The following is a 14420-nucleotide window of genomic DNA, read 5'->3' as shown; positions in this document are numbered from 1 at the left end:
AGCACTGGCAAAGCAAGTTCACCATCAGTACAGAAAGTATTGAGGTTACTCAGGGCAGATCAGTCACATCAGTTACAACCATCCCAACTGATGGCCCAATACATACGCCTTTCCTTTAGGGAATATGTAGATCTTTTGGACAGCGTCACCAGCAGCAGCTTCACTCGACACCAACTTACACTGACTCTGCTCCCTCAAACCTCTTTGATCCTCTCAATCACCTGCTTCCTTGGGGGTGGGTGGGCTGAGGGTTTACTTTTTCAACACAAAAGATTGCCGAGTGTTTCAGCTCACTTGCAAGGGGCATGTCCTCCACGTAATTTTATTCATTCTGATCCGGTTTCCTTCAGCCTGGTAGTGCTCTACAGTTAATGCTCGAATTTTTGAGGTGGTAGTTGTAGTTCTTGCCCTGCTGAGCAAAGGCTTCATACAAATGATGCCTCTGAAAGAACGAGGCACTGGATTCTATTTCCTTTACTTCTTGGTTCCCAAGAAGGTCACAAGTCTGTAATCCACCCCAGACCTTCATGTCTTAAACTTGTTCATTGTGCAGCAGTAGTTTAAAATCTGACCCGGGGCAGGTCTTGATGACCCTCAACATGGGGGACTAGCTCTCTTCATTAGTAACTTGCATTTCTACCATTTGGAGTGACGACTGCCCTGTGGGTCTTTACCAAGCCTTTTGGTCTTCCAAGCATGGCATCTATAGCCGGCTGTCTTGCCAGACTTAATTGGCTGCCAATAATACAAAGGAATGTATTCAAATGCTTGTGTGTATGTGACCCTGCTTTTGTCTCTTGGCTCACATATTTTTTACCAATACATCAGCATCATTTTACATGTTTGTGATTTCCTACCAGGAGACGGCCCCACGTTGGTGACCGAGACGTTCCCCTTGTCACTACTAAGTTATATATTGTTCTTCCATATTGTTTCACTACTGAAAGTCCTTTAGAGCCAGGGGTCTTTTTCTGCGTTTGGCAGTCAGTATACTCCCGCAAAACGTGACATACTTGTAATCAGGCGAACAGGAAATCTGCCATATTTGTGACTCTAAGTCGGTCATCCGTCATACTCTGAATAAGGCGTTTGGCTTTCTCCTCTGTGAATCATTAAGATTTAGCCTCTGTGATGTTTTATCCGGAGAGCACCTAGATACTTCTCGAGTTGCAAATTTACAGATGGAAACCACTTCACTCTTCAGGGACTCATGAGAGGGAAGCCACTCATGTCGCTGAGACCCTTTCCCCGACATTCAGAATCAGAGCTTATCTTGTAAATAAATAAAAAAGTGCCATGGTCCAAGATATTTCTTAGAAGGCCATTGCAGCTTGCACCAACCACTGTACATTCCATGGACTCCAAATGCTAGTACCGACTGTGCCTACCAACAATGACACTCTTACAGAACCCCTCCCAGACGTTCGAGTGACCACCATTCCCCCCCTTCCTCAGGCACCCTTTTTATCCCATCTAAGTAAACACAAGTTGCGTCACTGTTGGTGTATAATGGGCGCAGTTTAATCACAAACATGGAACTTAACATCGCAATTTAATGGTCATTCGTATGCTCCATGATTTCAATACTTCATCACATCTGTCATCTTTATCAAACCAAGGCAAACACAAGGAGATGATGGGCGGAGTGCTGAACCTTTTCAGACACTCACCCCCAGTCACAGATATGGGTTGAATCCATCATCATTCTTTAGCTCACTTCGCCAACCCAGTTCAGACACAGCTATATGCAAATCATTCTTGACCCTGTGCCTCATGGGAACAGTCCAGCCCAAACTGCCAAGCCATTTCTTCCCTAGACCGGAAACACGCATCCTGTGACCGGTTTCGGGCTTATCAGCCGTCATCAGCCTGGCTAGCCTGAATCCAGTGGCAAAGTGAGCAAGGGATCCACAACTGGACCTACCCTGCCAACTTAGGGCGAACAAAGCAAACACGTCAACCGTGCTTAATTTATCTACAGTAACTATTATAGCACTTCCCGCACAGCCCCCTGATTTACCGCCATTCAGTCGGTGTCCAGTGTTCACAGCCTGTAGACTTTCTTGCTACCGAGATCTGAGTGGGTGGCTGTCAGGCTTTGCCTGGCCTGGAAGTGCCATGTTCGCCTGCTGCAGCCCCTTTGCTGGGCATTCGCCTGCTCCTAGTGCCCCTGCCTTAAGGCATCCTAAGGACACTGTTTGAGCGGCTCCTCTTTCGCTGCTATTGTGCTTTCTTGGCTGTCTAAGTGTGCTGTCTCTGTGGCCTCCTTGACCGCTCCCAACCTGTGGTTGCGATGCCCGCAATCTGGTATTTCAACGTGGAGAGTTCAAGATATTTTAGCCCTCTTTTTCCATATCGCGCTTCCTTCTGATTGGGGGCTTTGAACCATGCAGCTCAATTGCCTGCTTTCAGTTTTCGCTGACTTGAGGTGATTTTTTGCGGGCTTACTGCCTTCCGTCTCCTCGTGGTCCCGCCCTTGGGAGGAGTTCATTGTGGGCCACTCATTAGTCCGGCTTTCCCTTTCTGTCCTGCGACTTATGTCACAATATGGACTATTCCTCGGCACCTAGACCTGTAAGAATGGACTGGATACGCTGGTAGTATTCTACTGAAATGTTAAACTCGCTGCTGCAGGACTCTTCAAAAAAATATATGGACAGCGCGACCATGTGGTTTAATAACATTTCTATGTTGCGGTGTTAAGAAATAAGTGACTGTGCTGATCACCGGCATATCCCAGTACAGATTAAGCACTGTTTGCATGAAACCGTGCACACACGCACACAAAGCACTCCACAACGCCGGGCCAGCCTACCTGAACAGCAGACTTAGCTTCCACATCCGACCCGCCAGCTCCGCTCCGCCAGCCTCGCCGCCGTCCCCCGCATCCAACGAACAACCTCAGGAGGCAAATCCTTCTCCTACCTCGCCGCCAAGGCCTGGAACACCCTTCCTACCCACCTACGGCAGACCGAAGACCTACTCTCCTTTAGAAGACTCCTCAAGTCCTGGCTCTTCCCCCCCCATCAGCGCCTTGAGACCCTCACGGGTATATAGCGCGCTCTACAAATTGATTGATTGATAGATTGAAACAGGAACACATATTTGCTAGCTGTGTCTTTTATCACCATTAGAGCGGAGAGTCCATTCAGCTCCACTTCTGCCCTAAACATGTAGTCACACTTCTACCCTACAAATGTCTCTTCGTTCCGCCGGTATGAACCATCCACATGTGGAGCGCCTACTGCTCACATCTGTGTGCAGCATTCAGGTACTGATTGGAACCCTAGCAAACCCCCTTAAAGCCCATTTACTGCTTCATCCTTCCAAGGTCAACAAAGCCAGTACAAAGCTGCTGTTTGTAACGGTTTAGGGTCGGACCCTTCTGTAATAGGATAGGCTTTTTAAAGCTACACCTTAGCATTGCTAATTATTCTTGCTCCGTTGGAGGAAAAATCTATTTCCCGTTCCTAACTAACCATGAACGTTATGGGGGCTGGGAGCCCACTGCCTCACATCCCAGCATAGTTCGCCCCTTTGCATCCTGGTAAATGCTGTACACAGTTCATGTTTACATCAAAATTAGCTGGAGTTTTTCACCAATGTTGGTTCAGACATTGCTGTATATCTCTAGACACGTGTTTCTAGGTTGAGCCCTTCATCAGCGGAGAGCAGTAGTATTAGAGAGCCAAAAAAAATCATCGGGTTGCTGGAAAAGCTGCCAAGTGCCTCTCAGGTCACAGTACCACTCCGCTTCGTAGATGCACATCTCCCTGCTCCCGTTCCCGGCAAAGGTCATCGAGAAAATCATCAACATGCAACTGGCCCGCAACCTGGAAGACAACAACATCTTGGACCCGTCCCAGTCCGGATTCAGACGAAACCACAGCACCGAGACAGCCCTCATCGCTGACACAGACGACATCAGGCGGCAATGAGACAACGGCGAAACATCAGCCCTCATCCTTCTGGACCTGTCAGCCGCCTTCGACACAGTCTGCCATTGCACTCTAAAGACACGCCTCCTTGAAGCTGGAATCCAAGAGAAGGCTCTTGACTGGACCACGTCCTTCCTCTCCGGCAGACCCCAGAGCGTCCGCCTCCCATCCTTCCGATCCAAAGCCACCAACATCATCTGCGGCGTCCCCAGGGCTCATCCCTCAGCCCAACGCTGTTCAATGTCTACATGGCTCCCTTCGCACAAGTGACCCGCCACCACGACCTCAACATTATCTCCTAAGCTGACAACACCCATCCTCTCCCTCACCACGGACCCACACACCGCCAAATCCAACCTCCACGAGGGAATGAAGGCCGTCGCCGACTGATTGAGGAGCAGCCGTCTGAAGCTGAACTCTGACAAGACGGAGGTCCTCCTCCTCGGACCCACCCCCTCAGCCTGGGACGACTCCTGGTGGCCGACCACACTGGGAACAGCACCAACACCCATCGACCATGCACGGAATCTAGGATTCATCCTCGACTCCTCCCTCTCCATGTCTAAGCAGGTCAACGCCGTCTCCTCCTCCTGCTACAACACCCTCTACATGCTCCGCAGGATCTACAAGTGGATTCCGACCAAAACAAGAACGGTGACACAGGCCCCCGTCAGCAGCATACTGGACTACGGCAACGGACTCTATTCAGGAATCCCAGCCAATCACCTACGACTACTACAACGCATCCAAAACGCCTCCGTCCGACTGATTGTCAGCGTCCCCCACCCCAGCCACATCACCCTCACCTGAGAGACCTACACTGGCTCCCCGTCGACAAGAGGATCACCTGCAAGCTCCTCACCCACGCACACAACGCCGGACGAGCCTACCTGAACAGCAGACTCCGCTTTCACACCCCACCTGCCAGCTCTGCTCCGCCAGCCTCGCCCTCGCCACTGTCCCCCGCATCCAACGAACGACCTCCAGCGGCAGATCCTTCTCCTACCTCGCCGCCAAGACCTGGAACACCCTCCCTACCCACATACGGCAGACCCAAGACCTACTCGCCTTCAGAAGACTCCTCAAGACCTGGCTCTTCGAGCAGTAGCAGCACCCCCTCTCCCCTCAGCGCCTTGGGACCCTCACGGGTAAGTAGCGCGCTTTACAAGTACTCTGATTGATTGATTGATGCACCACTCAGCTTTGTAGATGCACCTGTGTTCCTGTGAGTGGTACTGTGACCGGAGGGGAACTCTGCAGCATTTCCAGCACCCCAGCTGATTTTTCTATGCTCTTTAATACTGCTGCTCTCCACTGATGATGGGCTCAACCCAGAAAGGCATGTCTATAGATATACAGCGATGTTTGCGCCAACTTTGAAGAAAAACTCCAGCTAATTTTGAAGTAAGCATGAATTGTGTACTGCATTTACCAGGATGCAAAGGGGCGAATTGGGCTTCGATGTGAGGCAGTGTGCTCCCAACCCCCATTCTTTTTAAAAGGCTCCCTTGAGCCAGCAAGCTGACACGCTTTGGAGATGCACCTGTGTTCCTGTGAGTGGCACTGTGACCCGAGTGGAATGTGGCAGCATTTCCTTCGACCCCAGTTGGTTTTTCTTCTGTGCTCTCTAATACTGCTACTCTCTACTGATGAAGGGCTCAAGCCAGAACTGCGTGTCTAGAGATATATAGCAATGGCACCAACTTGAAGAACAAGCATTTGCAATGCAATGGTCTCGGCATCATTAAAGGTAGAGCAATTGGCATTGCTCATGACATTTCTTTTTTTTTCTTTAAATCATAAATAAATGGCATTGTCATTTACATTGCCAATACACAGCACTCTGCACTAAACAGCACACACCACTCTGCACCTGCACTCACTGCTCTGCACACTCACTCTGCACACTCACTACTCTGCACACTCACTACTCTGCACACTCACTACTCTGCACTCTGCACTCACTACTCTGCACTCTGCACTCACTACTCTGCACTCACTACTCTGCACTCACTACTCTGCACTCAGTACTCTGCACTCAGTACTCTGCACTCACTACTCTGCACTCACTACTCTGCACTCACTACTCTGCACTCACTACTCTGCACTCACTACTCTGCACTCTGCACTCACTACTCTGCACTCTGCACTCACTACTCTGCACTCTGCACTCACTACTCTGCACTCACTACTCTGCACTCAGTACTCTGCACTCAGTACTCTGCACTCACTACTCTGCACTCACTACTCTGCACTCACTACTCTGCACTCACTACTCTGCACTCTGCACTCACTACTCTGCACTCTGCACTCACTACTCTGCACTCTGCACTCACTACTCTGCACTCACTACTCTGCACTCACTACTCTGCACTCTGCACTCACTACTCTGCACTCACTACTCTGCACTCACTACTCTGCACTCTGCACTCACTACTCTGCACTCTGCACTCACTACTCTGCACTCTGCACTCACTACTCTGCACTCTGCACTCACTACTCTGCACTCACTACTCTGCACTCACTACTCTGCACTCACTACTCTGCACTCACTACTCTGCACTCTGCACTCACTACTCTGCACTCACTACTCTGCACTCTGCACTCACTACTCTGCACTCACTACTCTGCACTCACTACTCTGCACTCTGCACTCACTACTCTGCACTCACTACTCTGCACTCACTACTCTGCACTCACTACTCACTACTCTGCACTCACTACTCACTACTCTGCACTCACTACTCTGCACTCACTACTCTGCACTCACTACTCTGCACTCTGCACTCACTACTCTGCACTCTGCACTCACTACTCTGCATTCACTACTCTGCACTCACTACTCTGCACTCACTACTCTGCACTCACTACTCTGCACTCACTACTCTGCACTCACTACTCTGCACTCACTACTCTGCACTCTGCACTCACTACTCTGCATTCACTACTCTGCACTCACTACTCTGCACTCACTACTCTGCACTCACTACTCTGCACTCTGCACTCACTACTCTGCACTCACTACTCTGCACTCACTACTCACACTCACTACTCTGCACTCTGCACTCACTACTCTGCACTCACTACTCACACTCACTACTCTGCACTCACTACTCACTACTCTGCACTCACTACTCACTACTCTGCACTCACTACTCACTACTCTGCACTCACTACTCACTACTCTGCACTCACTACTCTGCACTCTGCACTCACCACTCTGCACTCACTACTCTGCACTCACTACTCTGCACTCACTACTCTGCACTCTGCACTCACTACTCTGCACTCTGCACTCACTACTCCCACTCACTACTCTGCACTCACTACTCTGCACTCACTACTCTGCACTCACTACTCTGCACTCTGCACTCACTACTCTGCACTCACTACAGCTTCCTTCCACAGCTAGAACTAGTGCATAATGTCAAAACAGAGAAAACAAGGAAACACACTGAAGCTGTCTGTACCACGCCAAGTTCACATTTCGAGCAGCATGTGTTAAATCACGCTTTAGACTACTTCTCTACTCAAAAGTAGTACATTTCCTTCAAAAAGATAAAAATATGACATGCAAACAGTAATGCCGAAACAAACTGTTCAGCATGGGTTCTGATTTACATGAAAACATTAATTTCACTTAAAATAATAATAGTTTTTAGCTAAATTAAATTTACATTTGGATTTAGGGCATATTCACATATTTTTAGTAAATTTAAATGTCAGTGGCAGATGGACACGCTTTCATTTAGCAGCCAAATATACAATAACTCTTACTGCCCCCGGAATTCCGCCGCGGCCGCACCGGAAGTCAGGCAAGGTCGCCTGTGACGGGGGCGGAGCCGCGTCCGGACCGGAAGAGGAGGCAGGCGGAGGAAATGCGTGGAGCGGCCCGGGGCTCCTGCGAGCGTGGAGAGCCCCCGGGGCCGACAACAGGACGTTGCACGCGTGTTGCGGGGCTCCCTTGACCAAGAGGGAGTCCCGGGATAGGAGCCGCAGCGTCAACTCTCCCTGCCGGTGCGGAGAGCGGAGTCCCCCAGATTGCCACAGTAAGTTAAAGGGGAGAGGGGGGCCGGTGCGCGCGCGCGCGTGTGTGTGTGTGTGTGTGTGTGTGTGTGTGTGTATGAGTGGGGGGGTTCTGTATGTATGTATGTGCGTGCGTGAGCGCTTCTGTTTCTATGTATGCGTGTGTTGTGTGGGAGCCTCGCGCAGCGCTCGTACTAATGCGCGTGCCAGTTTAGATTCGCCTGCGCGCGGCCAGGAGTGTCTCCTGGGAAGCACGCTCGGTGACATAAGATCTCGGCGGAGACGCGCTTCCGCGCGTCTTTAGCCGAGACCTAAAAACTCCAGCTAATGTTGAAGTAAGCATGAACTGCATTTACCACGATTCAAAGGGGCGAACTGTGCTGGGATGTGAGGCTCCCAACCCCCATTCTAACCGTGAATGTGTTAAGAAGCAGAATATGGTGCAGCAATACTTAAATCTAACATAATAAACCCAGATTAGTACACGTGAAGAGTTGATGCTAGGCAATCTTTTCCCTCGTCCAAGACGTAAGTTTTCTCAAGCCCTAGAGGTTTTACCAACACGGATATTTATCTGGCAGATGTGATAGAGCATTCTGGGACTTGTAGTGTTTAATGTTTCCAGTCTAGTGCTGTTAAAGTGGCAGGGTAGATGGCCACTACCATTGTCAAATCCTCAAGTAAATTAAGTACATTTTTTTTAAATCTCTCCATGCACATTCATGCTTTTACTAATAATCTGTTGAGAATATTTGTTCCTTTTTAATTATGAGAGGGCCAGTAGGCTGTTAATGAATGCCACAACCTACAGTTCTGGAGCATGGTCTGCCATATTACAGATGACTTAAACAAAAGACCCAGATCATTCATTTTAAATTCCTTATCAAATAAAGATAGAGTGTAAGGTAAAACGCACCAGTGTTTTCTGCTGGCCGATTTTCCCACAGATTCTAAACGTGTGTTTGTTTTACTTAACTTTGTATAGCATTCCTTCTTGTAGAGTTCTGCGATACATAAGTAACTTGCCTTTGTATAAACACTATAATGAACAATACTTTTTTGTTTGTTTTGTTGCAGTGTGGAGTTGAAAACATCAGGAGAGCGGAGTCTCTAAATGGCAATCCGTTGTTTTCTAAGGTAATATATTGATGCAAAAAACGTTGTGACTCACTGAAAGCAAGCAGGTTATTTTTCACTTCATGGTAATTTTTGTTTTTACAAATCCTGTATCCAAGATGAATTCTGGTCCTTTAAAAAGATGATTTATTCGGAGGTACTTTAAAAAAAAAAGTTGCGTGTATCTTCATAGTTTAGTAACTTGTGCCTTCCTTACATCGATGATCAAGTCCTGAGCACTGGCTCCTATGTGTAGTGTAAGGAGGGCCACCTTGAACTACAGGAGGCTGTAGAGATTAACTGGGAAGGAGCACATACAAGCAACTGCGGTGAAACAAGCATTGGCAAAGCCAGTAAGTCTCACGGTGCAGTGGCGTTACACAACTTTTTGTGCTGTGCCAGTGCTTTTTGCCGATGCTGTTCCACATCCTCAAAAAATATGCATATATGCTTGTATGCTGATACGGAATAAGATTGTGTAATGTATAAGCCCACAGTGTAAAGGACGTAAGAACGTGTATTTTACTATACCCATACATACATTAGGTGCAAAATACTTACCGAAACTTGCAATTGCTATGTAAAAAACATTTTCATCCCCACTACCCAGAATCAGTGATAACGGCTCAAAAACTTTTAACCACAGAGGTCCCACAGAATGTAAAAATATAAGTTGTTTTTGTAGTTCAGGTTTCATCTTATCAATATCGATCGCATCTAAATAATTCTGAAAATTGGACTTCCCATGCGGCCATTTTAGGCATAGTTCTCCAGCCGGCCAAAATGCTTGTCGAGGAGTTAAAGTGCATAATTCTGGGTGCTCATGACGCTGTCCTGCGTTAAAGAATATTAGTACTGACTGAAAATAATCACAACTATGTATAAACAATGTCCAGTAGGTTTGTTTCCAAGGCAAGGGGAGCCAATAATGAGACTGAATAAAGGTAATTATTGTGTCCCTTCTTTACCCAAAGGGATTAGTTCACTGCAATCAACATGTATATCCTGGAAAAAGCAGGTTCCCCAAAACGAAATTTTGAAACCATAAAATATACTTTACTTCCGCGCAGTCCTGGCCATATATAGCTGCAGAATGGAGTGCGTTCACATAAGAGTTAGATCGCTTCAAAATTCCATACACAATGGAGCGCGCATTAAAGGAAAATAGCCCACACACAAAAAAAGCTGGAAGCACAGGGGCTTCTCCGGATCTGGAACCTAAAAGCACTCCCACGTCTCAGAGGACACCGCCAGCCACAACAGGACCTGGACAGTGGTAAAGGGCAAAGAAATTGTCCTTCCTAATCTTCACCGATGTCGCACATAGTGCAGGAACAAAGTACTTTAGGAGTCCTACTTCACTTTCTATGAATGAGGAAGAATAGCGTAGCGCAGGCAGTTCGTCAGTTGCTGGGAACGCCTCGAGCCAGCTGTGTAAGAGCTCCACGAACGAACCAGCATGGGGAGCTTTTCAAATGATGCCGACCCTACCCACAGGGTTGTATGGTATTACAACGCGGGCTTTTACCCCGCATTCCATTACAACGCAGGGATTACACCGAAAGTTGTTACAACGACTTTCGCTGGAGGGCGCTGGATAGTGGAATAGTTTAATTTTCTATTCCAACTCCAGCCCACGTTGACAGTAGGGAAGGTGTTGGATAGAAAATTAAACTATTCCCTATCCAACAGCGCCCTCCAGCGAAAGTCGTTGTAACGACTTTTGTTGTAATCCCTGCGTTGTAATGGCTTTGCGGGGTAATCCCCGCGTTGTCATGGCTGTTTACCACCCACAGCAAAGGCAACTGTTGTAAATAGATGACCGGATACTTCTAGTTGATTACATGTAGATTTATTGTAGGACACAGCTGAGAACACACCTCGTCAGCTGCCCAGACCATCAACTGACACCAGTAGAACACTCTGGTACAAGTTAGAACACTCACAGGGATTCTGGGAGGCTGAGGAGGTAAGAACACTAAGGAAGGGCTAAAGACTACTGTTAGCCATATTACATGAAGAATCAATATACAACATATCTTCCTCCTTTAAAGAAATGAAACAAAACATAAAAAATAAAGCTTAAAGTATGGGAGACAGCAACAATAATATTAAAGACAGATAGTAGGTCTAAGACGACTTGAACTATTTTAGTTCATTAAAGCAAAAGAGCACTTTTTGGGGCAAAGAGTGTAAAAGTGAAGTGTGAGGTGAGACACAACACTCAAAACAACTAATAGGCATCACCACTACCTACTCTACTCCCCTTAGACTGACAAAACAGGAAAATACAGTCCACTCTCCCCAATCCGTCTTTGACCAGCAAAACAGGAAGAGACAGTCCACTCATCTGTTTCTGTCCACCAATACTTTATGCTCTGAGTTGAAGATAAACAGTTCAATGTACGCCTTTGTGCTTTACAAATACCACAGTCTTAGATAAAATTTGAGAATTCCATTCATAGGTACTCTTCAAGATTACCAAGGGAAGTATTGCATGTGATGTGAAGAGATTGAAATGTTGGCTTGAAGATTTCACTTCAAAAGATGGATACATAGTCCTAGATGTGACTAGCCTAGACACTGTCTGGACCACTGTCCATCCTTGGTCTGGACCACTGTCCATCCTTGGTGTTTATCCTGGAACGTTTGTCCCAATTTAAGACTTTACGACCTTTGTCCCCATTGTGGACTTACTGTGCAGACTCTGACCTGGGACCTTTGTCCCCGTTGTGGACTTTCTGTCCAGACTCTCCATTTTGGAACTGTGACATTCCGCTCCTTTCTCCGGGACGACCTTGTCTCCTCTTGCACGACCATTGTCCATTCTTTGTTTTCGGAACAACCTTTGTCACCTCTTGGTTGACCTCTGGTCACTCCTGTTTCTGGGACCTTTGTCCTCTTCTGTTTCTCGTGGCTTTGTCCCCTCCCGGTCCTGGGACCATCTTTGTCAACTCCCGCTACTAGCAATGATACATAAGTCCCCTTTCTGATTCTCAGACCTGGTTCGGGGCTCTTTAACCAGCTTCTAGTTGTGGAACCTTTGTCCCTGTTCTAGGTCCCGTGACACGCTTCTAAGCTCACTGTCTCTGTCCCTAGTACTGGGCTATTTTACCCACAAGTGTTGTGTTTCCCTCTTATTTCTTTGCTTTAGTACTTTGGAAATTCTGCACACGAGACGCGCCTTCTCGTGATCTGGTACCATACTTAAAGCGTGGACAAAATGTGTCATCCATTCGCACAATGTCACTGGCTACTGCCTTTATTATTCCCAAGTATTTCTCGCACAAAGAGCCATTATAGACTTTAAAATCTAGAGATTTTAGTTTTTCTTCATTAGTTAAAGCGAAACTGCATAGTATGTCAAGATGCACAAGGTGGCACTGTTGTCAAAGATCTAACATTGTGATTGACTTTAAACCCACTTACAGTCATAAACACATATGCAAAGTGACTATAACCCTATGCCTCGGTTAACTTTGCTTTGCCGGTTCTGAACTTAGATCATGGAGCTTAAGACACGTTTCTGGTTGCGTTACAAAGCATTTTGCAGATCATGTTGACCTGACTGTTGCTGTGTTAGTACGTCTTGTCAGAAAGGGCTCCTTAACACAATGTAATCTTAAAGAGTTGAACACACATTAGTGTACATTTGGAAACTGTCTTAATAGAGCCGACATTTCTTCCATATGCAGATTGTGTGTGTAAATAAATTTGTCTGACGGAAAACCAGTCGTCATCTCGCAATGAATAAATACCATGAATGTAAGTGACGTGCGAGCTGACCTCTGCTTGTCAAGTATTTCCATGGTCATTAGCGCTCGCAGTGAAACTTCGGCATTGCTCTTGCTGTAACAGCCCAAATTGGGACACATGTATAAATGCCACACATGGGTGAAACGAGTACGCGGAGGCAGAGGGTAGCGTTGTGTTTTTCGTTACCATGGGAACGAAAACGCAAGATGGCTGCCTGACGGATACAAAAGCTTATGAAAGACGCTGCCGCTTGGGAACGCTGTTGCCTAGCAACGTATAGAGCATGTAGGAGTTACACATGCAAGATGGGACACGCGCAACGGACTCACGGTTTTTGAAGAGTGACGTCAGGGAAGTACCTCAGATCGATTTCTTCATTTACCACTTAAATTTCTTTTACCCAAATCACGCAAAGGACCACCAGATGGCAGCAGCTGAGCAGAGTAAAGTGAGTTATTAATTTCATTCTTCTTTTCTTCTTTCTGGCAGCAGAGAATGTATGTCTAGTGCTAGCAATTGGTTTCTTGGCGGTTTTTCCAAGCAATTGAGGAATACTTGCGTCAGATTTCTTCAACTATCCCCTTTTTTTAAATTTGCTTCTTGCTGCACTCTTGGGTTCTTGGTGTGATGCTCTGCCAGAGATCAGCAATTGACTCGCAGTTTTGGCCGGTACTCACTACTTCTTTTCTCTTTTTCGTTTCTTTAGAGTTAATCTTCAGTTTTCACTAATTTCTAAGGTTTCTTACTTCTTGTGGCCACGTTGATGGCAGCAGATGGGTGGGCTGCCTTGGATTCTTAGTGCTGCTGCCAGGGATCAGTAATTGACTCATGGTTGAGAAAGGTACACTTTTCTTTTCCTGGTTAAGTTTCCTTTTACTTTTCCCTCGTTTATCCGGTTTCTTGTTTCTTTGATCATGTTACTGGCAGCAGGTAGGTGGACTGTTGTGGGTTCTCTGCGTGAGGTGTAGCTCAGGCTGTGTTTGATGGTTTCCTCTCTGGTCTGGTCAGCAGAAAACGTCGCTAAAATGTTGTAAATAGATGACAGGATACTTCTAGTTGATTACATGTAGATTTATTGTAGGACACAGCTGAGAACACACCTCGCTAGCTGACCAGACCATCAACTGACACCAGTAGAACACTCTGGTACAAGTTAGAACACTCACAGGTATTCTGGGAGGTTGAGGAGGTAAGAACACTAAGGAAGGGCTAAAGACTACTGTCAGCCATATTACATGAAGAATCAATATACAACAGCAACCAGTATAATGCCCCACGGTAAGGGTTTGAATCAACACCTCACTACCCGGCAAAAACAGTGATAATGTGAAGTTCCGATTTTTAAACTTCACCCTCAACCGTAATGTGGTTCTGTGGTGTTCCAGCCGCTCATTGCCACTTTTATAAAGTAAAAGCCCACTGCATAATGGTTGAAAAGTGCTTTATTGGTACTGGAACACCGTGTAGAGAAAGGCAACAAACACAACCAACTCCTAGCTCTGCCAGCTCCTCTGTACCTGTCCCACCTAACAATCTAGAACCCCTCGTTACCAGGGAGCTAGGCACCAGCCTAATAGCACACGA

At 46.9% G+C, this 14420-nt stretch overlaps 1 protein-coding gene across 2 annotated transcripts in view; it reads left to right on the top strand.

Annotated features, from left to right (window-relative positions):
* The window catches only part of FECH (ferrochelatase), a 303513-nt gene that overhangs the window by 260097 nt on the left and 28996 nt on the right, over window positions 1-14420 (top strand). For both annotated transcript variants that reach the window (XM_086960443.1, XM_086960442.1), the window contains one exon: window positions 9042-9101. In XM_086960443.1, coding sequence (XP_086816569.1) covers window positions 9042-9101 — 60 coding nt within the window. The remainder of the gene's footprint in view (window positions 1-9041; window positions 9102-14420) is intronic.

This window comes from Lissotriton vulgaris, chromosome 3_1 (assembly GCF_964263255.1).
Source record: "Lissotriton vulgaris chromosome 3_1, aLisVul1.2, whole genome shotgun sequence".
Taxonomy (NCBI): Eukaryota; Metazoa; Chordata; class Amphibia; order Caudata; family Salamandridae; genus Lissotriton; species Lissotriton vulgaris.
Note: the sequence above shows the minus strand (reverse complement) of the source record. Positions and strands in the feature narration are given on the sequence as shown.